The following is a 26,986-nucleotide window of genomic DNA, read 5'->3' on the forward strand; positions in this document are numbered from 1 at the left end:
TTCAGATGGACAGTTTTACTTATATCTTTTTCCATGTTCTCTTTCTGCTTACTCGATACGATAAAAATCCTCACTTGGTGTAGCAGGTCTCCTGGTTCTCAGGCATCTGTCTTGATAGGAAACTGCTTCTGCTGTTGATCTCCCAGGCCTCAGGTACCTCTTCTGTGTGGTTGCTGTTGCTGGTGACTCCTGTGCTCTCTGACTAGGTGACTGTCCTTCTCGGTTAGCTGCTGCAGCTAATGACCCTTGTATGTTTTTCTCACAAACATTTCCATTGCCTTGAGATAATATTATGGAGTCTGCTGTTCTCGATATTGTTGCTGTTGACGACAGCTCTGCTGATGATTGTGGTGATTCTGCTGCTAGTGGTTTATCTGACACTGCTGCTGAGAATATCAGAGCCTTTGCTGCTGCTACTGGTGTTTGTTGTAGCTCTTCTGCAGACAATGATGGTTCCACTGTTACAAACGACTCTTGTTTTGACTGAATTGGGATTGGAGACCCTTCCGTTACAGATGACTCATTGATAAATTTAAGTATTTCGGCACTAATAATCTTTTTCCCTTTTACATTCATGTGGAGACCATGTCTTGTGAAGTGCTCTCTGTGAAAATTGTTTCTCTCTACAAAAGTCGTATTCTGGAAACCTCTACATATTTTCTGAAATAGCCTGTTTGCTGTAACAGTCTCAATGTTTACACATGAGTTTTCCATCAGATCGTGTCTCCTGGGGATACTGACAATGTAGAAATGCACTCGAGGCATCCTTTTGATTGTTTCCTTTAGGATTCTCATTGCACGCCAAGTTTCATTACAGTAAACGTCATTTGCGCCTCCTATTATGATGCAGCTGTTACCGGTCTTCAATATGTTGTCACTGTTTTCCAAAATTTTGCGTAGTGGCGCGCCTGGTTTGATGATGCCCATTACATTAAGGTCTGGGTGATTTCTTCTCATAATTTCTGTAACTCCTCTCCCATGACTACATGCAAAAATATATGTTTGTTGCTTGTATCCTTGCTTGTGCATAACGTGGTTGTTTACTTTTCTTTCTTTACAAATATTTACACTGTGTTTTTCTCCATTTAATCCACTTGCATCTTTTTGTGTGGATAGTTTGTTCATATTTTTATCCATAGACACATTATTAACACTTTCTTTTCTTGTGATTAATTCACTTGTGTCTTTTTGAGTGATCAGTTCATTCATATTTCTAGTTACAATCATACTGTTTACACTTTGTACATTTGGTTGTGCAGACCTACGAATTTTATGGCTAGCATTAATTAGATCTTGTTGCCTTGACAATTCAGACAGTTCCCGTATGGTTAGTGCCACATTTTCCATTGTTTTTATATATTTTTTTATAATGTCAATTTCTTTTTGAAGTTCGTCATGCATGCTGTCTGCTAATCCCGCGTAGCACTTTTCACTCACAATCTCGTGGCCGTTACACTCTATGTCATATTTACACTGTATTTGTAAATCTTCCTGAGCAAAGCAGTGTGAGTGGCACCATTTATGTTTAAACGTGCATATTCTAATTCCATTTAGCATTGTTTCGTCACATACAATACACTTGATTGAAATTAAGTCCTCAAAAACTGCAGAGTGGTCAAAGTTACGTGTACACTTGCCGCCATATGACTGAAGCTTACAGTGGAGATGCTGATTGACTAAAGGCGAAACATATTCAAAGTCAGGGATGCACATTATTGAAGCAAATTTCTATCTTGGTAATTATTTGAATAAATAAAAAGTAAACAGAATGTACCTTGGAAGGTTCAGCAGTACCGATTGACCACTGTGTCATCCACAGCCAATAGGTGTCACTGAATGCGGGTATGGAGGGGCACGTTGTCAGCACACCAATTTCCCAGCCGTTTTCAGTTATTGTGCTACTTCTTAATCAAGTACATCTTCAGTTTGCTCACAAGGGCTGAGTGCACCTCACTTGATAACAGCACTTGGTAGACCCGTCCAAGTACTATCCAAGCCAGACAGGTGATCTGACAGGAACGGAAGTTCCGCTGTGGCAAGGCCATTAGCATTTGAATAAATAGATCACTCAGAGAACTGTATTCTTGAATAAATTATTCCCAGATATATAGGTTATTCCTCACTGAGTACAAATAATTATTTGTTATTTATTATTTGTAACTTAAATAATGAATATGTTACAGTATAATTACATTTTCCTCATTTACTTCTGAGACACATATAACCATTGTTTGTTCCTCTGGTTCAGCACAGTTTTTATGAGGTAAGTATTAATGAATGGTGCAGTGGTGTGTTTCAGTTGATCAGTGGGTTAAGTTCAAGGCTACAGATATAAACTCTGGTGCTCAATCCCCCATTTGTTCTAGCATTGATTCTGTCACTTCTGACTTATTTCACCTCTATCAAAGAGAAAAATATCAAGTTAAGTTGCATCACATTTCAGAGCTCATGTTAAGCAATAGGTTGATGTATAACTGCCTGGAGAAGTCAGGTCAAAAACTGGTGGAAGGCACAAGCATACCATCTCGAATAGAATAGTACCAAGTAAGGAAATACAGTGTTCAAGTGAACATTGTGGTTGAACACAAATTTGCAGTGTAATAAATGGAACATAAAAAGCTTGAAAGTTATTACTACCAATGAGGCCCAATCCAACTGACTCTGCACTTGCCAGTACTTCGTTTTCTCCCTCCCCCTGATAACTAGGAAAGATTAGAACACAGCTAATCTACAATACCTTCCTCAACATGACAAGATTGCTAATGCTATTAAATATGAGTGTATTGTTGATATAATCATGCAATTCTCTCACACTTGTAGTGCTGCAGAATGAGTGAACAAAGTAATGTCTCAGAGGCTGAATGTGACTAAAATCAACTGACTTTAAATCTACAGTTTCCTAAAACAGTATTAATGAAAGAGATTCACAAAACTACACAAAAATGTGGGATGCTGCTGAATATCCAAAGGCATTTGAAATAATTGAAAGTCTTTTGGAACAACCTTTGCCTTAGAAGATGGAAAAGTTTTTCAACATGATGTACATCTCTGCAGTTACATAGAATCTTGCGATGGAAAAATTTTGTAAGAGACACTGGGTTTGACTACCTAAAACAGTTCATAATGTTGCAGCTCTTTGGCAACTTCCTATTGAGAAAGTTTCAATAGATGGTTTGAAGGCTTCTTTCACATTTATACCTTGAAGAAAGAACATGCAACTATTGCAGCACTTTTTTGCCCATAATTCAAAAACAAATAGTTCACTTGTATTGTTGTGCATGTATAATGGAGGTGTACAAAACACTACAGACACATAATAGCCAAAGAAACTGGTGACAAATTTCACATGATGTTTTCACATAGAATGAAAATTTATCTTTCTATTTTCAATGGGATATTAGGAGATAAAGCTGATGTGGAATCGGAATAAAGCTACTCACCAAAAAGTAGAATGGAATTGGTGTTTTCTCAAATTTTTGCTGAAAAATATCATATTTTAAAAATCTTATATTGTTACCAAGAAATAAATGTGATTTTCAGAAGATGTAATATTCTTCTTTGGCATTTGTAGGTGGTATTTTTTAGATATCATAAAGGCAGATCTTCCAAAATCAAATCAACTCTGATGAGATGTTACAGAAAAGAGTTGTTCTGAAGATTAATTAAGAACCAACAAAAAATACTAGTACATTTGTTTTATAAATAACAAAAAATTAGAACAAGAAATTTCTTTGGATTTCAGATTTATCTATTATTCATACCGCTTTTTAATGACAGGTGATAAATAAGTGTTTTTATTGGTCAATGAATAATATTTCAAATAATAATTTCTATTTATATTCAGTATTCACCATTCAAATAAATTTTGGCTGCTACACTCAGTTGATACCCTTAAACTGTAAATTAAAAGGCACCTGTAATAGTAAAATTTCTGTTTGTAACATGCAAATGATATGAGAAAGTCCTGGGTCGACTACAAAAAATGGAGAGAGTAAAGGTAATAATTTACCAAATAGATGAAGTGCTGAGCAGTAGACAGATACATGAACAAGATTTAACTTGCAGTTAAGCTTTTGGACAATTTCTGAGAGAGAGAGAGAGAGAGAGAGAGAGAGAGAGAGAGAGAGAAAGAAAACTACTTGCCATGTCATTGATGAGAGGGTGTGTGGTTGGAAACAGTAAAAACAGCAAAAGTGTTGGGAGACGGAAGGCAACAATGAAGGAAAGCAGAGTGAGGGTGGTGGGAAGGAGAAGCAGCACGGGGCTGGGATAAGAGTGAAGCACCAGTGAGCTCACACTGGCAGAGGAAGGGGAAGGGGCAAGTTGTACATGAGCAAATAGGGGGGGGGGGGGGGGCGGGAGGAGAAGTGGAGTGCAGGATAAAATTGAGGAAGAGGCATACTGCATCAAGAGCGGTAAGGATATACTCAAACAACAGAAAATCCAGGATGGAATGTAACAGTACCAGAGAAGGAAAGTTGCTACTCACCATATAGCAGAGATGCTGAGTCGCGATAGGCACAACAAAAAGATTCACACAATTAAAGCTTTCAGCCATTAAGGCCTTTGTCAGCAGTAGACACACATACACACACACACACACACACACACACACACACACACACACATAAATGCAACTTGCACAGAGAGCTGAGACCACACTGCCACAGTGCAGTGTGGTCTCAGCTGTCTGAGACTGCAGACATGTGTGTAAGTTGTGTTTGTGCGTGTGTGTGTGTGTGTGTGTGTGTGTGTGTGTGTGTGTGTGTGTGTGTGTGTGTGTGTGTGTCTACTGCTGACAAAGGCCTTAATGGCCGAAAGCTTTAATTGTGTGAATCTTTTTCTTGTGCCTATCGCGACTCAGCATCTCCACTATATGGTGAGTAGCAACTTTCCTTCTACAGTAATGATATAGATTGTTCTACATATGGTTGTAATATTCAAACCACCAGAACCCATCAGTTATAAACATGCACAGCACACATTATCAAATACCACCCCAGAAGAACTTCTTAAATGCAACCCTTTCCAGGTCTTCACTACCTTAACATTTTTCCATGAAATGAGGGATGCCAAAATCCTTCCCAGATCACAAAAAGTCATGTGCTGATACCTAATATATCTATGACATATCTTGGTCAGCTCTAAATCCATAGTTACTCCCAGCCCTGTGCCATGTGTGTTATATCTGCTTGAAGACGTTCCATGAAGAGTATCCTAAGGATACCAGAATAGTCCTTTTCACGATATTCATTTGCCGGTGCACTGCACTTGTTGTATACACCTATTTACTTCCTCAACAACTGTTTTTATACAGGCTGTTCATTTTAACAAAAGACACTGAAATATCTCAAAAACTACACATCATATCTAAAAGTTATAATTCTAATTTGTTTCTCTTGGATGGGGACATCGAATGATGCCAAACTCAACCCACCACCCTAACCCATGCACCAGTGGCGAGGATCAACATTGAAATCTTCAACAGGAACCCCAATTTTTTATTGCAGAAAACAGTTCTGTCAAAATCTACATACGTTTTATCTAAAGCATTTTATTTGTTATGCCACAGATGGCACTGCAATCAGAGAAATAGAAATGGGTACACAATTGTAATTTATAACATACTACTCAGTGGCCCCTGAATACCCATTGGCACTTGGGACCTCACCTCCATGCTGGGAGGGTAGATCAGGCCTGTATTTCATAACTCCTAATTAGAAACCCATTTACAATGTTGTATTCCTCCAGCATATCAAACATGGGACTACTTCAAGCACCACTGTGGCTGTATAGCAAACTAAGACATAACATGCAGCACACTGTGACTGGAGCTTATGTATCATGCAGATACAGAACAGATAGTGGCTCTAAACATTACAATACTTGTGCAGTCTTTTTTGCCTGCACATATGCCTATCATTTGGCGAACAGACATGCAAGTGGATTATGAGTGTAGCAACCACAGAAGAAAAATTGAGATGATCCTGATCTACAGAGAATATAGAAGAAATGTTGAGGCTGCTGTTGCCTTGTATGCCAAGCATTTTTCAGAGAAAGCTCATTCTTGTTCATTCTTTTACAAGGTTGTAAATGCCTTTATGTCTGAGTGCAGCATGCAGACTGGCAAAAGGAAATGAAGGCAACATGTTACAGGAGAGGCTAATGAACTAATTGTACTCACGCCATTGCACCTCAACCCACAGATAAGTGCCTGGCAATTACACTGTATTGTGTCATTATACATTATCATCCATGTCATGTGTCAATGCATCAAGAACTTCTTAGTACTAATTCCCATAGTATTTTGTGAATGGGCATGTCAAGAAATGCAAATAATCCACCCATTCTTTCCCAAGGTACTATTTTTCAGTGAGTCTACATTCATAAACCACGGTAGAATTAACCAGCATAACATACATTACTGGAATGTATACAATCCCCACTGGTAACAGCAAGCTGATCGTCAATGTCCCTTGGTCAATTAATGTATGGTGTGGCACTAATAACAGGTCCATATTTTATTGATGGCACATTGAACAGATACAAATAGAAAACATTTTTTGAACAGGAACTACTGGTACTGCTACACAATGTTGGCCTGGATGTTCAACAGTGTATGTAGTTTCCACATGACTTTTGCCCACCACATGATGCAATTGAGGTAAGGGAGTAATTACACCATGTTTACACTGGTTCATTGTGTCATCAGAGGTGGCCCTATTAATTGGCCCACTAGGTCACCAGATTTCACATCACTAAATTATTTTTGTGTGTGTTGTCCTCGACAGTGAGTATTCATCAGGGTATTGTCAGGAGCGCCCAGGGAAGTGTGATAGGACCACTATTGTTCTCTATACACATAAATGATTTGGTGGACAGGATGGGCAGCAATCTGCGAGTTGTTTGCTGGTGATGCTGTGGTGTATGGTAATGTCTCGAAACTGAGTGACTGTAGGAGAATATGAGATGTAAACAAAATTTCTACTTGGTGTGAAGAATGGCAGCTTGCCCCAAATGTGGAAAAATGTAAATTTATGTGGATGAGTAGGAAGATCAAACTTATAATGTTTGGATACAATATTGTTAGTACATTGATCAACACAGTCAAGTCATGTAAATATCTGGGCATAATGTTTGAAGTGGAACAATCCTGTGAGTGCTGGTAGGGGAGGCAAATGGTCGACTTCGGTTTATTGGGAGAATTTTAGGCAAGACTGTTTCACCTGTGGAGGAGACCACATATAGGATGGTGGTGTGACCTATTCTTGAGTACTGCTCAAGTGTTTGGGATCTGTACCAGGTCAGACTGAAGGAAGATATCAAAGCAATTCAGAGGTGGGCTGCTAGATTTGTTGTTGTAGGTTCAAACAACATGTGAGTGTTACAGAGGTGTTTCAGGAACTCAAATGGGAATTCCTGGAGGGAAGGCGACGTTCTTTTTGAGAAACACTATTGAGAAAATTTAGGGAACTGGCATTTGAAGCTGACTGTCAAATGATTCTACTTCTGCCATCATACATTGCACTTAAGGCCCATGAAGATAAGAAATGAGGGATTAGGACTCATGCAGAGGCATATAGATAGCCATTTTTCCCTGACTCTATTTGCAAGTGGAACAGGAAAGAAAATGACAAGTAGTGGTACAGGGTACCCTTGATCATACACTGTATGGTGGCTTGCGATGTATCTATGTAGATGTAGATAAGGTGTACCAACAAGTGCCAACAGGCTGTGAAGACATGGTCAACTGAATAGAAATGCATGTGCTGACATTTCTGCAGATATGCTTCTGTCCTGTGTATGGTCATTTGAAAAGTAGATCACTAAGCTTATTGAAGTTGGTGGTACTACATGTGAACACTTACTCTAATTGGAAAAGTAGAGTAGCATCCACCTCAAGCCATGGCCACAGTGGCACATTGAGTAGTCACCTGTTCAATATGTTGGAGTAATACAACATTGCAAATGTGATTTCCAATTACAAGTTGTGAAATACTAGCCTGTGCTATCCTCACAGCATGGAAGTGGGGTCTCACATGGCATTGAATATTCAAGCGACATTGAGTAGCATGTTATAAATTATGATTGTGTTCCCATTTCTATTACTCTGATTACAGTGCCATCTGTGGTAAAATGAAGAAAATGCTTCAGGTAAAACCTATGTAGATTTTGCAGTAGAATTGTAATCTACAATGCTGGTTCCCTTTGAAGATTTCAAAGCTGGCCCCAGCCACCGACGCATGGGGTGGTGTGGAGGGTTGAATGTGCTATCATTGGATGTCCCCCTCTGAGACAAACAAATTGGAATTATAACTTTTTTTGATTTGATGTGTAGTTTTTGAGCTATTTCGATGTTTTCAGTCAAAATAAATACCCTATATACACTAAAGGTTGTTGAAATTACATCACCCTGAATGATGGATATGACTGAAATAGATGTTATATCATCAATAAAGTACAGACCGTGCCAGGTGAATGTGCAGGCCAAGGAAGCAATGGTACACATCATTCTTTGAAGAAAGTGTGGGACCCCAACCTCCTCCCTCTCCACGCCCCTCCACTCCCCCTCCCCCCCTGCCCCTCCCCCCTCTTCACACACATATGCACATAGTTGGCCGTTGTCCCACAGAAGTAGGGCTCGAAAGCCTCCAAGATGTAGCAGTTGCTGTCGAAATTATCCTTTAGGTGCAAAATCTAAGAATGTATGTTGTACTCAGTAGTGCTCCAAATAATCATACACCTATGCAAGCTTGTACATATAGAATCATTGTTTGAGAGAAGGTTGAAGAATAAATCAACTAGATACCTAAAAGTTTGTCACTCAGCTTTCCAGACATTCGATTCACATGTCCATTGCAGCCTTGACAATAAACACCTTCAGTCGAAACTTAAACAGAAACAATCATTGACAGAAGGAGTATTCCACAAATATGAGTGCTCAGATGTCAAGCCAACATGTAGGACAAAGTGAGATGGTCTGTTAAAGATGTGCAGAAAAGGTGGCAGTCATTCCATGGTCACATTGCATGATCTAGCCCCCATGCATTGCTGCATATACCCTCTTCAGTACTCTAGTGCCACACATGCATCAGTGTTATGGTACCTGTCCTATACAAGTAAAAATATCGTGGTATGACAAAAACAATTCATGGAGACTAATCATGGTCTCAGTGGCCAGGACAATGGTCATGTGTATGTTGTGTATGTGTGTGTTGTCTACTTTAGAAAAAGGCCTTTTGGCTCAATGGTCAACATGAATGACAGTCTTTTTGTTGTGTCTGTGTGTGACTCAACATCTCCTCCGTATGGTGAATAGCAATGTTTCCTTTTCATAATTTTGTCATTATTCCATCCCGAATTTCTCATTGTTTGCTTCTAGACTAATCATTTTGTCTCATTTCAACTTACTCTCATGGCAATATTGCACTATTTTATGTCATTTAGGCATACAGGCACTTACATTCACATATACATTGTGTTTCATGTGCTGAAAATACCTGTCTTTGGTTTAACACTGATTTACCATAGAAGACATGGTGCTAATAGACCTACACATGTTGTTGGTACACTGTTCTTCACATCCTCTGTTTGGGCCAGTCTTCCTGTGGGTTGCAATTTTCACAAACATTAGTGCAAATTTATTATTTCATAATATCTCACCAATTCTACAACTAACTACAGTGTTCAACAAGTATCATACAGTAAATATCACAATCTGTGTCCATAATCTAAAGTTTTGTTTTGTATTTGCTATGAATAATTTACTTACTAATTGTCTGATAGTTTGTAGCTGTAAAGAAGCAACTCTAATTGCTTCAAATTTTATTCCTGTTGTACTTACTGCATTGACATTTGAATTTTAACCATATCGGTCACAGCAGTAAGTGATATTTAATTAGCATAGAACAGGAACAGATGAGACCCAACATCATACCCTGTGGATATCAATGAAAAATTGTTTTTCAGTCAGATGAGCAATTGCTTAAATTTAATGTTAGACTTACTCTTTACTTCCTACCTGTTGTGTATGAACTGAACCATTGTGAAGCACTGTTCCTGATTCCACCAGTTAGTGATTTTTGACTAAGCAAGGAGTGATTCATTGAATTCAGTGCTTTTATTAGCTCACAGAATATTCATGTGACATTTTTACCACTATTTAATATGGAGCATGTCTCTTGAATAAACTGACTTACAGAATTTACGGTGTTGTTTCCTTGCTGGAAGTCAAACTGGTTTTTAATAATCATGCCATTTATTCTAAGGATTGTTTGAATTGCTCTTGCTGTAATATTTTTAAATATTTTAGAGAAGAGAGAAAGGGTAGTAATTCTTCTCATCTTCTGTTGACACCTTTTTGAATACAAAACTGTAGGGCCTACCTGTCTTTTGCACTACTACAGAAGGAAAAGTAATGCACAGTTTATAAACTTTGTTTATAACTGAAATCTTATTGCAACAATTTACAATACACCAATATGCAACTACCATAAACAGTATTGGAGCTGACTGAAAACATGACAGTAATGTCTGATTTCTACTAAGCCTCCCATTCCCGGCAGGATTCCTGAGAAGTGACAAGTTATTACACATGTGTAATAATCTCAGAAGTGGCACCTTGTGGTGTATGAGTAATAATATACCTGTAGACAAAATTATATTTCTCTGTAACTTTACTTCAATTATCACATGTCCACACATACTTTTTTCAAGTAGAAATGACTGCAAAAGAGGCCGTATTTTTAAAGTGAGTTATATTTAATATGGGAATGTATACTTTGATTTCTTCATTTCAAACATATCCATACAGAATATTAGTATGTCCACAAATGCTAGATGATTTTGACCAATGATTAAAAACTGTGTGAGACTACAAGAAACTAATAATATCTCATGAAATATATCAAATCATGTATATATTCTCTACCACAGGTCACATTATTCATACCACATTATACATCTCAGTGACAAACACACTTGATATTCACTACTAGATAGTGGTATTGATCTCCATGATGGCTACAGCTGAAGATGGCTGCCATGTGTGAACTGCAAATTAATTCTTGTGAAATAATTTACCATGAATCATGGAAGTGTGATTATTGGTTTGACTTGTTAGGGAACAAAAACAAACTGTACTCAGTTCATATTATTGCATGGTTATTTAAGAATCATTGAGCAGTGATTGTATGGGCAGTGGACTTATAATCAGGCTTCACTCATCAGATTGCCAACATGGATGGTGGGACATTTGGTGAAGGAGAGAATATTATTTCCCCTGATAACAATAGTGTCAGTGATCTCATGGTATGTGCTAAGCACTGTTTGATCAGTGACCTAAGTAATCATGTAGTTGAAGATGATTCAGTTGGAAGAAAGTGACAAAGTACAAAGGAACAGGTCTCCCCCCACCACCACCACTACCATCACCACTATCAAGACAAGCACTGGAAACAAAACAGACTGTCAAAGCTCTCAGAGTCATAAAGTATTATACATATGACATGTGTCAAAAAACTGACAGGACACCCTCTAATCAATGGCATAATGAAATATTGGTCAGACACTAAAAATTTAACTATTTCTCTGGAAATAAAAGAAATTCATTAATTATAAAATCTCTTGAATGGTTGATCTAGTACACCTTCCCAGCCCATAGAGGGCTCCACCTCCGTAGCGGCTATTCCGCACAGCGGCTCTCGCACAGCAAGGGCGCTGCCGCTAACCCACGTGCAAACAGCAGCCAATAGCCGCACCCTCCAGTTTTGTATATAGGGACCCGCTCTGCCCTAGTCCAGCAGTCTGGTACTTGCTCTGGATTTTGTTTCTATCTCGGCGGTACTGCATTCTGGTCGTTGCTCGTTGTTGACATTGCCTGGCTCTGGTTTCGAGTGGGTTTACGTTTGGTGTTTGGTGTTGTGGTTTCCACAAGCCTCCATTGTTTATCTCTTCCATGTTGTTTCACTCATAGTCGGTCGTGGTTGGTTGTTGTCGGTTGTCATTGGTCTGTCGTCCGACTTGTCCTGTGTTTACCCGGTGGTGCGTGATCCACCAGCGGCGGCAGCCCTGCCTGGCGGCTCCGATCCGCAGCCCAAGGCGTTCCTGCTGTTGGTTGTGGTTACTACAGTTGACCTGGTATGAAAATAAAATACAGGAATAAATGTCATACCAGAATTCCTAGCCCCTTATAGCTACTGAGAAGAAAATAAACTAATCTTTGAAAATATTGTACAATACAAAGATTCTCCAAATTTGAAGACTGCAATCAGCATTTTGCTCAATATTATTTTCCAGGATTTGATAAAGATTTATATGGGTATCTCCAAGACCATGTCTGACCTAACTATCTAGAGGCTCTATGTATATTATTACTATTATTATTATTATTATTATTATTATTATTATTATTATTATATTTGTTATTATTATTATTGTGGTATACTCAATTTATGACTAGTTTATAGTGGGGACAGGTATTAGTTATTTATTAATATCCTATTTTTTTTAAATAACCATTCACAAAGTATATAGTAGACTAACCATTAATTAAGAACCTTTGTAAATGTGGCGGATGGCTGTATGGCAGTGGCCTAATGTCAATTTTTTAAAAAAGGGCTACAGTACTCTTTGTTAAATTTTATTTGTCATATATCCTCACAGAGGTCATCTCTTTCAGATTGCCCCCATTGTTGATAACCCTCTTGTATCTGACAGATCTTTATGGCTTACCTTTTTTAAAATTTTAGCTGCTAATCCTTCTGTGCTTTTATATATTTTTTCCAGAAGCAAGAGAACATTCAGAACCAGAAACTTCCATTCCTGAAATTCAAACCACTGTTGCACAAGATAATAAACACAACATAGCTCGAAGAGAGCAGTATTATGCAACAGTTCGCAAGTTACCTCCATCCCCTGCAGGACTTGAATGCATTCCAGGTTAACCTGTTGTCTATTTGTAACTAGCATTTAATACTTTCTGCCACATTTACTTTTGTAACACTTTGTGTGATATGATTTGCATAACATAATCAGTTATTTGTGGTTGTGAGACTGCAGTCGTATGTGTGTGTGTGTGTGTGTGCAAGAGAGAGAGAGACAGAGAGACTCTGTTGTGTATTGTGGTGTGTGTGTGTGTGTGGTGTGTGTAAAAGAGAGACAGAGATAGAGAGAGACAGATTCTGTTGTCTACTGTTGACAAAGCCCTTTATGGCTGAAAGCTTTATTTGTGACAGTCTTTTTGTTGTGCCTGTCTGTGACTCAGCATGTCCACTATATGGTGAGTAGCAGCTTTTCAAGTTTGTAACTTTGTTTCTGATCTCCCTCTTTTTCGCCAAAGCTTTACAAACTCTCTGTCATGTTCCTATGTAAATTGTAAGGGTTGCCCAGAAAGTAATGCACTGCATTTTTCTTCAATTGTTTATTGAGTGTAGTGAGAATTACACACATGAAAAAATGGTGTTTTATCTATACATCCTATTTTTCCGAATAATCTTCATCCTGTTCTATGGCCTTCCTCCAGTGTGAAACAAAGGTGTGCATGTGCTTGTCCTGGTGGTGGAGCCAGTGTTTCACTGTGTGAATCATCTCCTCATCACCCTCAAAATGTCTTCCACAAATGGCATCCTTTGATGGTCCAAACAAGTGAAAGTCTGAGGGGGGCTAGGTTGGGTGTGACAGTCATGGGTAGTCTCCCTAACTGCTGCAAATCGTGGAGCTCCACCAAAACTGCCTTCTGATGACCTCACCCTCTGTGCCAAGTGACTAACTATACTTCTGTCAACAGCAGATCCTCCATAGACTTTGCCCGAGTTTATGAATATTCCCCACAGTTTCTTTCTCTGCAGTGAGAAATTCAATGATGGCATGTTGCTTGTAATGTACATCACCTACAGACATTATTTTGAATCTGTCCTGCAGCTACATTATCTGTCGTAACTTACAGAAACTTGGTGCACTCACTCAGCAGACTTCAAATAATACATATATGTAATGTTTTACATTTGTAGCAGTAGTTTTCAGTTAAGAAAAAAAAAACAGTGCCTTACTTTCTGGGCAATTCTCATATATACCCCAAGGCTATGCAGCTAGTCTAGACTTGGTCCTTTGCACTTAATATCACTTTAAATGCTTTAAGTGCTTATTGTATGCAAAATACATGAAGTTTTACAATAGCACAAAGCCCATGTTAAGCTGAGGGTCTTCACATAATTGGATGGATGGCCAAATTTACAGCTCAGATATGAGCCAGAGGATCATGATAGTAAATTACTGTGGTTGTTAAAACAGAGCTTTAGGTTGATAACTAATTTAATACCTATATTTGGGCAAACTAGCACCAAACTGAAGAATCAAACTCTACGTGAAACACATTTTTATAACATAATGTCATGGCTACATACACTGATAAGCCAAAAACATTATGACCCTCTACTTCAAAGGAAGTTGCTCCATCTTTTGTACATCATACAGCAGCAGTTCAGCATGGCACGGATCTGATAAGTCCTTGATAGTTCTGAGAGGTATGTGGTATCAGATGTTTATGCATAGATCATGTAGTTACTGTCAATTACAGTCTGGCAGTTTGTAGGTGATGAGATGGTGTCCAACAGCATTCTAGATGTGTTCCATTGAGTTCAGGTTAGATGAATTTGGAGACCAAGACATCAATGTGAGTTCACTGTCATTCATCAAACCACTAGAGCAAGACACAGAACATGTAATACAGACATATATCCTGCTGGAATATGCCATTGCCATTGGGGAAGACCTCAGGTATGAAGTACATGAAATATATTTGCAGTTGCAAATATTGACAACCACCAGTTATATAATGGAATGATGACAATGAAAATTCAGGACATAAACTTATATTTTCCACTTTTTGTGAGTGGTCATCTTACCATCACACTCCAAGGTCAGACCAGACTTTCATATGTCATCAACCATGTGTCTACAACCTGCACTCATACATTCATTATGCATATTCCTGTACAGAGGAAACATTTTAAATGAAAGTCACTTGCCAATGGTGAGCCAACAGATGCATGCATGCATTACATTTTAATTCTGAACAACACAGACACTCAGACACTGCAATACTGTATCAGTTCACTGACACTGGGTAAGCGAATTCCAGTTAAAATGTCTTCCCTGAACAGGAATATACGTAATGGATGTACAGCTGCAGGTTGTAGAAACATGGTTGATGACATGTGGAAGTTTGGGTCTGACCATGGAGCATGCTGAGATATCTAATGGTAAGGCAACTGCTCATGATAAGTGGGAAATCTGAGTTAGAGTCCTGGAATGACACAAATTTTCATTGTCATTTTTCCACTATATAGCTGATAGTTGTCCATATTCTCAACTGTGAATACATTTCATGTATTCCGTAATGGCAGTAGTCAGTGTCTGTTGCTTTGGACATGGTTGCATGTCCAAAGGAACATTGCGTCATAATTCTGAACAACACAGGCCCTGCAATATCGTATCAAATATGAAGGTATACAGGTGGCCCCAGTTATGTTCATGTTGCCTATAGCTGTCATGGTGCTTTCGATTACTACTACAGGTCTCATGGAAATCCAGGTGAAAGTGTTGCATAGTATAATATTGTCCCAATCAGCCTGTGTCTTTGACAGAACAAATGTTATGAACATCTGATTATCTGAATGATAGTGTATCCAGAAATCATCATTGGCCTGGTGTAAAGAGAAATATGACTCATCTGACCAGACCAATCTTGGTTATCCCTTGTGCACTGTAAATTGTAAGTGGTTACATTGTTGGGTCATAATTGTGCCTGCACCAGCATTGTACTCTATCATCAGGTCTGCCACCTATTGTGCTTTACAGACCAGATAAGCTTCTGGTCTCCACATTCTGTGATAAGGCTTACACGTCCAACACGTTGTCACTCACTCACGGTTTCACCATCCTTCAACGGCTTGTAATAGGTGGTCATGACAGCAGCACATGAACAGCTGACCAGCTTTGCTGTTTCTGATGTGTTATTTCCAGGTGCCAGGCCATAACAAACTGGTATTGTTCAAAGTCACTTATGTCAGTGGATTTCCCTGTTGGTGGCCCTTATTATTGCTTGAATGATTACCCATTTCTCTCTGCTCCACTTATGTATTTTTCTTGCCTGCAACACCAGCAGTTGGATTTCAGTCTCATGGTAAGCAGTGGTTGGTTGGTTAGTTGGTTGATTTGGGGGAGAGGACCAAACAGCTAGGTCATCGGTCCCACCAGATTAGAGAAGGATGAGGAAGGAAGTCAGCCACGTCCTTTCAAAGAAACTATCGAGGCATTTGTCTGAAGCACTTTAGGGAAATCATAGAAAACCTAAATCAGGGTGGCTGGACATGTATTTGAAGCATCGTCCTCCCAAATGCAAGTCCAGTGTGTTAAACACTGCACCATCTCACTCTAGGCAGTGGTCATAATGTTGTGACTCATCAGTGTACAAACTCACCTCTACAAGAACAGCTGTTTTCAAGGTCCTGGAAACAACATGAGTCATTCACAGTATCCCAGGCAAGCATTCATTGACAGATGTGCTCCTAATGTGATGCTGCCATTGGTGAGGACACTGGCACTGGTATATCAGCTCCTTACCATAATACTACCAGGGTTGTAACTTGTTCCAAGGCTGTGTTATGTATATGTCATGTAACATCATTTCCTGAGTTACTGTCTGCAGATAGAATCTTTTCATAATTAACAAAGTGTAACCCAACAACATTATGACAAGCCAATGTTACTAGTAATACTTTGTGATGGCAAGAACAAATTGGGACTGCTTGTATAGTGTAATCAATAGCACCCTAGCTTGCAAGACAGAAATGTAAGCCAGATCCAGGCAGAATGCGTGTGACAGATTAACAACCATTTCTGGTGCACCAACCAGCCTCAGTGTGGTTTTCACATAGTTTCTCATGCTCATTTAGGCAAATACTGGGCTGTTCCACATTTTTGATCAAAGAAAATTCAATACACTAACAGTTGAAATATAAAACATCTCCCACTCCATCTGGCCGACTGGTACAGCAACCATATAATTATTATTTTTGAGTAAAACAACCTTGATTGTGGAAATATTCCTTTAATGGCATGTTTTGCCTTTGTAGGGTATCATCAGATTGTCATGGATTGAGAGATGGCAAGTGCAATAAGGCAGTGATATAATTGCACACATCTTGCTCCACTAAATGTAGGGCAGTGAAAACCACCTATCACAGTAGATGATGTCGAGAATGCATACAATATGCTCAACTGTATACATGCTTGAAGTATTCTAATTTAATAGGTGATTATCATTGCACCACCTTTAGTGAAGCTAGATGTGTGCAATTCTGTTAACTGTGGTCGTATCACTGCACCTGCCATCATGAATGTATTGGAGGCACATGCTCTGGTTAGCTTAATCTGGATGTATGTTTATCCCACAGCATAATATTTTTACAAGTGTATCTCAATCCATAATAAACTGATGATACTCTGAAAAGGCAAAATGCATCACTAAAGCAATATTTTCAAAAGCAAGACTGTTTTATTCAAAATAAAAAAAAACAGCTAAAATGTGTTCTCACACAGAACAAAGCTTATACATTTCATAGGCATGTGGCACACAAGACTTTCCCTCAATACGTAACTGGCAACTATGAACAGGAAGGCCATTGCCACAATGTGAAGTTAAATAAATTTGCCAAAATTTGAGTACAGCAGAGGCAAGAACTAGACGGGTTAAATGCTAACAAAAAGAAGAAGAAGAAAGAGTGAAAAATTGGAAATTGTGCAAGAAACACAAAAAATTGGAAGAGAAGATAAAATTATTAGTAGGTATAGGAATAAAATGAATCTTTAAAAAATGTGAAAGATACTAAAATTGTAAAATAGTCATATCATCACTAGAGCAATTGGTACAGCATCATAAAACAGTATATATAATTATCTTTCTGAAACAGGGCTGTAAGCATCTGCTTTTCTTCTAAAAAACATTAATACAATGAAATTGATTAATGAAGTAACCAGAAACATTTACATGGGAAAGTTAAAGTTTAACATCCCAACAGTATCAAGAATTAAGATAATATTTCTTCAGTTTTACAAATTTGAAGAAAAGAACTAATGGTGGCATTTCTGAAGGAACCATTGCTGCATTCAAGTGAAAGGATATAAGGAAACCACATAATATATTAAAATCAGGATGCTTAGACAGGATTCTAAATCATTCTATTCCTAAATACAAGTCTAGTTTCTCAATGAGTACATCACTCTGCTCAGAGAATTCAAAATGTACACCTCAGTGCTAAAAAAATATTGTTCTTGTATCAGCTGGAATGCATTCTATGTATATTAATTACTGTAAGCCTTGCGCTCATGAAAGGCATTTTGTTGCAGAGTACTCAGAAGATATTAGGCCGTATGCTACTTTCCATGTTGCTACACCAGTCAACACAGAAAGCACAAAAATGCAGACATTTGTATACCGTGAAGGTGATGCATCACCGACTAGAAAGGTATTGTATTTTGCAATATAAAAGTAAACTTCACAACAGTTCCAAAATATACTTAAACTTTTCAATAGAGTGTGCACAAAGAAGAAAATTTGCTATTACAATTAATCTTGTTTATGATGTTAAAGAATGTGACATTCTATGAAGAGTTATGTGAACAGCAAATAATAAATCAGTTCCAAAGTTCAGTCAATAGGTTTCTTTAACTACCAAATTAATGTACTTTTATAAACACAGCTTTAAACTGACATGCCATTTAAGAGCAACACAGCATCTATATAAACACTAAAAATGGAAATGAGTGTATGGCATTGCTTGCTGGGAGGCCCCATTCAGGGGAGGTCGGCCGCCGAGTGCGAGTCTTATTGCAGTCGATGCCACATTAGGCAATTGGCATGCCAGTGATGAGGATGAAATGGTGACAAGGACAACACAACACCCAGTTCATAAACGGAGAAAATCTCCAACCCGGCCGAGAATCGAAACCGGGCCTGCTGCATAACAGGCAACCATGTAATCACTCAGCTAAGCAGGTGGACAGACACTGTACTATACAAATAAGGTGATAGCATTGTGTTCAAAAGCTTGTAGTTCATTGTAGTTGAAGTTTGCAGAACAGAGTCAATGACTTGCAAAGCCAATATAATTATCTTTTTTCTGTGTTTGTACCTTGAACCTACATCCATTCCTATGACTGAAGGTCTTTTGTTTTCAAGTGTAAAAAGCACAGACTTGGACTATTGTCTATTATTTGATGTGCAGGCAAAACAATTTTAAAATCTAAAACAAAATTCAATGAAAGAAACTTTTTGACTGAAACCTGACTGAGAATGAAAACAATAAAGGTAATCTGAGCAGGTAAATAAAATAACAGCAAGTGCCAGTACTTTTTTCATCATTAGACTAAACTTCTAAAAATTTGTTGGCAGAACCAGTGATCTGAGAGTTTTTGAAAATAAGTTTTTAGAAAGATTTTAATCATGATTATTCTGTGTAATGCACTCTTTATCATTTATTTTTCTAAAAATTATCATAAAGATCCATCACAATTTCTGCAAAAACAAATATTGTGACAGCTATTTCAATTATCTGAGAATTTTGTCTTCATCTATCATCTTCCTATTTCAGAATCAGCAGGAACTGACAGAGTTTGGACTAAAAAACGTTTGACAGTCTTTGTGTTGTTTTCATTTGTTGCGGTATTTCAAATGCTGTGGAAATAATTCTTGGTCCAACATAGCAACCACCCATGAGTAGATAATTTTAAAACTAGGGCAGCCACAGCCAAAATAAGTATATATGATTGACTGGCCAGATCTTACAGTATATCATGTGTATACAAACTGATTTTAAAACTATTAAAATATAAATCTGAATAGAAAGTTGAATAGTCCGTAGTAGCTGTTTGTAGCTGTTTTTATTTTAGTGAACTAGAAAGCAGTTGTGTGAGTCACCGATTGTGTGAATTTCTAATTAATTTCAATAAAAACAACTACTAAAGACTAGTGGACTTGTCATTCAGTTTTATATTTTAATAGTTTTAACACCTGTTTATATGCACCTGATATACTATATGAATTAGTCAATCAATTACCCACACCCATGAATACTCGATGAAGAAGCAGTTGCAGCATGGATTGCATGAAACATTTAATCATTTTCTACCTGTACACACTAAGTTCCATTTTTGACAGCACTATATAAGTCAATGAACGGTTCAAATGGCTCTAAGCATGATGGGACTTAACATCTGAGGTCATCAGTCCCCTAGACTTAGAACTACTTAAACCTAACTAACCTAAGGACATCACACACATCCATGCCTGAGGCAGGATTTGAACCTGCGACCGTAGCAGCAGCACAGTTCTGGACTAAAGCGCTTAGAACTGCTTGGTCACCGTGGCTGGCCTACATAAGTCAGGTGTAGTTTTGTCTTTCTGTTCACTGGAATCTTAAATTTCCTGGTGGAGCTTCCATTCAATGTACTAGACTAAACTCCTATGGAGAATGCAAAAAGCAGTTTCACAGATAATCTAGGTCTTAAATTCTCTTATAGTCTTGTATACTTAACTTAAGTTTGTACCAGCTTCCATAACATTATAGATTCCACTGAAGAAACTTGTACAATACAATAATTCAGCAAAAGAAGTATGTCATTCTATCTTTGCATGCTCTACTTCTGTCTCTGTAGCTTGAAAATCCCTGTAAAGTACCTGAGAGAAAGTAATTTATATTGTATAATACTAAGCTTTCCTCCTGTTCCATTCAAAATCAGCACAGGGCCAGTGACATTTATATGTCGCTTTTATGTTATCACATGTAAAGCATGTGAGCTAGGTTTTTGATGTTCTAGGAATCAGTTATTGTCACCTGTTATCATAGATAAGGTTATTTTGTTCAAGGTAGATCAAACACATGGTTCCTTTTGAGGTGCAGCAGCCTTTTCAATAGTTGCAGTGGTGAGAGTTTGGAAGATTAACTGATCAGGCCTTGCAACATCAACCAAATTGGCCTTGCTGTGCTGAGTATTAACCAAGTGAAAGCTGCTTATTCTTGGGAATAAACTAATATTGGTAACAAGAAACGACAATAAGGAATATACATATTGAGAGGCCAATGTCAAAATACCCAGGCTCATGAACAGAGGTCGACCGTTTCTGAGCCAAAAATATCCTTTTAGAATGGGAACAGTTACCCCAAAATATAATACCATATGACATAAGCGAATGAAAATAAGCAAAGTAGACCAATTTTTGCGTCAAACGATCACTCACTTCTGATACCGTTGGAATACTAAAAATGGCAGTCTTTGAACAAGATCCTGAATGTGGGCTTGCCACGACAGCTTACTGTCTATCTGAACACCTAGAAATTTGAACTGTTCAGTTTCGCTAATCATATGCCCGATCTGTGAAATTAATATGTCAGGTTTTGTTGAATTGTGTGTTAAAAACTGTAAAAACTGAGTCTTACTGTGATTTAGCATTAGTTTATTTTTTACAAGCCATGATCTTAGGTCATGTACTGCACTATTTGAAACCAAACCAGTGTTGCACACAACGTCCTTTACTACCAAGCTAGTGTCATCAGCAAACAAAAATATTTTAGAGTTACCCGTAATACTACGAGGGCATATCATTTATATAAATAAGGAACAGGAGAGGCCCCAACACTGATCCCTGGAACACCCCCACTTAGCAGTACCCCACTCAGACCCCACATCACAGCCGTTTCAACATTGTGAATAATGACCTTTTGCTGCCTGTTGCCTGCTTCACATCTGCTGTGCAGCAAGCTACGATAATTTAAGTATTAACTGTATTTTTCTTACTTGTCACTTCTTCTTCCATGCATTTTTGCTTTTAGGAAGCTTTAATTTTCAAGTACTAGCAAGTGTTCCATAGATTTCATGTTTGTTTTGAATACAGTCAGAGTGAGTCCCTTTAGTCAGCTGTAGTGCCAGTAGTGCTAGTGTTTGTGTTGAATACAGTCCAGAGACAGGTAGTGCTTATTTTCATTGTTTTCAACAAGAAGTGTCTAGTAACCACAGTTTAGTAAGATACCAGCCTCCTTTAGTGAATTAGGAGTCTAGTTAAAAGCTGATTAACTCTCTAGAGTAAATTGTTGATTTCTTAGGCTGGATGGGATGTGTGACTGCTGTATATGGACACAGGAGGAGCTGGCCACTGTTCGCGAACAGCTGAACGTGTTGATGGCTGCAGTCAGCCACCTTCAGGCTGCTTCCTTGAAGTTTAGCGGCAGTGGGGAGTCTGGTGTGTTGCATGGTACACCACAGGTGTTACATGCTTCACCCACAGTCCCTGCTGTCGAGACATCTTCGTGGGTACCGGGTGCGGTTGTACCACACCCTATCCTAGAGGAGTGGCGGGCTCAGCGGCATTTGCGGTGCACGAAGCAGAGGCTCAATGTGGAGGCTGGCTGTGTGGCATCGCCCGCTCCTTCAGCAAGGTCTGAGCAGGCAAATGGGGGGAGGGGTTTAAGGGGTTTATTAGTGATTGGGAGCTCCAATGTTAGGCTGGTGATGGAGCCCCTTAAGGAAATAGCGGAAAGATTGGAGAACAAGGCCAGTGTTCACTCTGTCTGCTTGCCGTGGGGTCTCATCCGAGATGTGGAGGAGGCCCTGCCGTCGGCGATAGAGAGCACTGGGTGCACTCGACTGCAAATTGTCGCTCATGTCAGCAGCAATGTCTCCTGCCGTCTGGGTTCGTAGGTCATCCTCACTTCATACAGGCGGTTGGCGGAGTTTGTGAAGGCGGAAAGCCCCGCTCATGGGTTGGAATCTGAGCTAACTATTTGTAGTATTGTTCCCAGAACCGATCACGGTCCTCTGGTTTGGAGCCGACTGAAAGGCTTAAACCAGAGGCTCAGACGATTCTGTGGAGATCTGGGGTGCAAATTTCTCGACCTCCGCTATCGGGTGGAGAAATGTAGGTTCCCCTGAATAGGTCAGGCATGTACTACATGCAGGAAGCAGCTACAAGGGTAGTGGAGCACGTGTGGAATGCACATATGGGTTTTTTTAGGTTAGAGAATTCCCTCCCTAGGCCCGACGAGACGCCTCCTGAGACGTGACAAGGTAGTAGTAGGCAAAACGTTACAGGGAATAATAATATTAATGTGGTAATAGTAAACTGCAGCAGCATCTATAAAAAGGTCCCAGAGCTGCTCTCATTAATAAACGGTCACAATGCCCACATAGTACTAGGGACAGAAAGTTGGCTGAAACCAGATGTAAACAGTAATGAAATTCTAAACTCAGATAGGAATGTATGCCGCCGAGACAGGCGGAACAGTGAAGGGGGAGGCGTGTTTATAGCGATAAAAAGTGCAATAGTATCAAAGGAAATTGACGGAGATTTGAAATGTGAAATAATTTGGGTGAAGGTCACAGTTAAAGCAGGCTCAAACATGGTAATTGGATGAAACTTCCTGGCAGATTAAAACTGTGTGCCTGACCGAGACTCGAACTCGGGACCCTTGCCTTTCGCGGGCAAGTGCTCTACCAACCGAGCTACCGAAGCACGACTCACGTCCGGTACTCACAGTTTTGCTTCTGCCAGTAGTGTGAGTACCGGACGTGAGTCATGCTTCGGTAGCTCAGTTGGTAGAGCACTTGCCCGCGAAAGGCAAAGGTCCCGAGTTCGAGTCTCGGTCGGGCACACAGTTTTAATCTGCCAGGAAGTTTCATATCAGCGCACACTCCGCTGCAGAGTGAAAATCTCATTCTGGAAACATCCCCCAGGCTGTGGCTAAGCCATGTCTCTGCAATATCCTTTCTTTCAGGAGTGCTAGTTCTGCAAGGTTCGCAGGAGAGCTTCTGTAAAGTTTGGAAGGTAGGAGACGAGGTACTGGCAGAAGCAAAACTGTGAGTACCGGACGTGAGTCGTGCTTCGGTAGCTCAGTTGGTAGAGCACTTGCCCGCGAAAGGCAAAGGTCCCGAGTTCGAGTCTCGGTCGGGCACACAGTTTTAATCTGCCAGGAAGTTTCATATCAGCGCACACTCCGCTGCAGAGTGAAAATCTCATTCTGGAAACATCCCCCAGGCTGTGGCTAAGCCATGTCTCCGCAATATCCTTTCTTTCAGGAGTGCTAGTTCTGCAAGGTTCGCAGGAGAGCTTCTGTAAAGTTTGGAAGGTAGGAGACGAGGTACTGGCAGAAGCAAAACTGTGAGTACCGGACGTGAGTCGTGCTTCGGTAGCTCAGTTGGTAGAGCACTTGCCCGCGAAAGGCAAAGGTCCCGAGTTCGAGTCTCGGTCGGGCACACAGTTTTAATCTGCCAGGAAGTTTCATATCAGCGCACACTCCGCTGCAGAGTGAAAATCTCATTCTGGAAACATCCCCCAGGCTGTGGCTAAGCCATGTCTCCGCAATATCCTTTCTTTCAGGAGTGCTAGTTCTGCAAGGTTCGCAGGAGAGCTTCTGTAAAGTTTGGAAGGTAGGAGACGAGGTACTGGCAGAAGCAAAACTGTGAGTACCGGACGTGAGTCGTGCTTCGGTAGCTCAGTTGGTAGAGCACTTGCCCGCGAAAGGCAAAGGTCCCGAGTTCGAGTCTCGGTCGGGCACACAGTTTTAATCTGCCAGGAAGTTTCATATCAGCGCACACTCCGCTGCAGAGTGAAAATCTCATTATGGTAATTGGATGTCTCTATTGGCCCCCTGGCTCAGCAGCCTTTGTGGCAGAGCACCTCAAGGAAAATTTGGAAAATATTTTGCGTTATAGTTCTGGGTGGAGATTTTAATTTGCCGGATATAGACTGGGAGAATCAAATGTTTATAACGGGTGGCAGGGACAAGGAATCCAGTGAAAATTTTAAGTGCATTGTCTGAAAACTACCTTGAGCAACAGAGAACCAACTCATGGCAATAACATATTAGACCTTCTGGTGACAAACAGACCCAAACTATTTGAAACAGTTAATGGAGAACAGGGAATAAGTGATCATAAAGCAGTTACTGCATCAATGATTTCAGCCGTAAAAAGAAATATTAAAAGAGGTCGGAAGATTTTTCTTTTTAGCAAAAGTGACAAAAAGCAGATTTCAGAGTACCTGATGGGTCAACACAAAAGTTTTGTCTAAAGTACAGATAGTGTTGAGGATCAGTGGACAAAGTTCAAAACCATCATACAATATGCATTAGATGAGTACGTGCCAAGCAATATTGTAAGAGATGGAAAAGAGCCACTGTGGTACAACAACAGAGCTAGAAAACTGCTGCAGAAGCAAAGAGAACTTCACAGCAAACATAAACATACCCAAAGCCTTGCAAACAAACAAAAATTACGCAAGGTGAAATGTAGTATGAGGAGGGCTATGCGAGAGGCATTCAGTGAATTCTAAAGTAAAGTTCCATCTACTGACTTGGCAGAAAATCCTAAAAATTTTGGTCTTATGTCAAAGCGGTATGTGGATCAAAATGAAATGTCCAGACACTCTGTGACCAAAATGGTACTGAAACAGAGGATGACAGACTAAAGGCCAAAATACTGAATGTCTTTTTCCAAAGCTGTTTTGCAGAGGAAGACTGCTCTGTAGTTCCTTCTCTAGATTGTCTCACAGATGACAAAATGGTAGATATCGAAATAGATGACAGAGGGATAGAAAAACAATTAAAATTGCTCAAAAGAGGAAAGACCACTGGACCTGATGGGATACCGGTTCGATTTTACACAGAGCACGTGAAGGAACTTGCCCCCCTTCTTGCAGCGGTGTACTGTAGGTCTCTAGATGAGCGTAGCATTCCAAAGGATTGGAAAAGGGCACAGGTCATCCCCATTTTCAAGAAGGGACTTTGAACAGATGTGCAGAACTATAGACCTATATCTCTAATGTCAATCAGTTGTAGAATTTTGGAACACATATTATGTTCGAGTATAATGACTTTTCTGCAGACTAGAAATCTACTCTATAGGAATCAGCATGGGTTTTGAAAAAGACGATCAAGTGAAACCCAGCTCGCACTATTCGTCCATGAGACTCAGAGGACCATAGACATGGGTTCCCAGGTAGATGCCATGTTTCTTGACTTCTACAAGGTGTTCGATACAGTTCCCTACAGTCGTCTAATGAACGAAGTAAGAGCATGTGGACTATCAGACCAATTGTGTGATTGGATTGAAGAGTTCCTAGATAACAGAATGCAGCTTGTTATTCTCAATGGAGAGAAGTCTTCCGAAGTAAGAGTGATTTCAGGTGTGGCGCAGGGGAGTGTCATAGGACCATTGCTTTTCACAATATACATAAATGACCTTGTGGATAACATTGGAGGTTCACTGGGGCTTTTTTCGGATGATGCTGTAGTATACCGAGTGGTTGTAACAATGGAAAATTGTACTGAAATACAGGAGGATCTGCAACGAATTGACGCCTGTTGCAGGGAATGGCAATTGAATCTCAATATAGACAAGTGTAATGTGTTGCAAACACACAGAAAGAAAGATCCTTTATCATTTAGCTACAATATAGCAGGTCATCAACTGGAAGCAGTTAATTCCATAAATTATCTGGAAGTAGGCATTAGCAGTGATTTAAAATGGAATGATCATATAAAGTTAATCGTCGATAAATCAGATGCCAGACTGAGATTCATTGGAAGAATCCTAAGGAAATTCAATCCGAAAACAAAAGAAGTAGGTTACAGTACACTTGTTCATCCACTGCTTGAATATTGCTCACCAGTGTGGGATCCATACCAGATAGGGTTGATAGAATAGATAGAGAAGATCCAACGTAGAGCTGCACGCTTCATTACAGGATCATTTAGTAATCGTGAAAGCATTATGAAGATGATAGATAAACTCTAGTGGAAGACTCTGCAGGAGAGATGCTTAGTAGCTCAGTACAGGCTTTTCTTGAAGTTTCGAGAACATACCTTCACCGAGGGGTCAAGCAGTATATTGCTCCCTCCTACGTATATCTCACAAAGAGACCATGAGGATAAAA

At 39.5% G+C, this 26,986-nt stretch overlaps 1 protein-coding gene across 1 annotated transcript in view; it reads left to right on the forward strand.

The window, feature by feature from the left end:
- Positions 1–26,986, forward strand: part of LOC124722409 (Down syndrome cell adhesion molecule-like protein Dscam2) — a 758,217-nt gene that overhangs the window by 715,208 nt on the left and 16,023 nt on the right. The window contains exons 29-30 of the mRNA XM_047247577.1: positions 12,805–12,939; positions 18,409–18,527. Of these exons, the coding sequence (XP_047103533.1) occupies positions 12,805–12,939; positions 18,409–18,527 (254 nt within the window). The remainder of the gene's footprint in view (positions 1–12,804; positions 12,940–18,408; positions 18,528–26,986) is intronic.

This window comes from Schistocerca piceifrons, chromosome X (genome assembly GCF_021461385.2).
Source record: "Schistocerca piceifrons isolate TAMUIC-IGC-003096 chromosome X, iqSchPice1.1, whole genome shotgun sequence".
Taxonomy (NCBI): Eukaryota; Metazoa; Arthropoda; class Insecta; order Orthoptera; family Acrididae; genus Schistocerca; species Schistocerca piceifrons.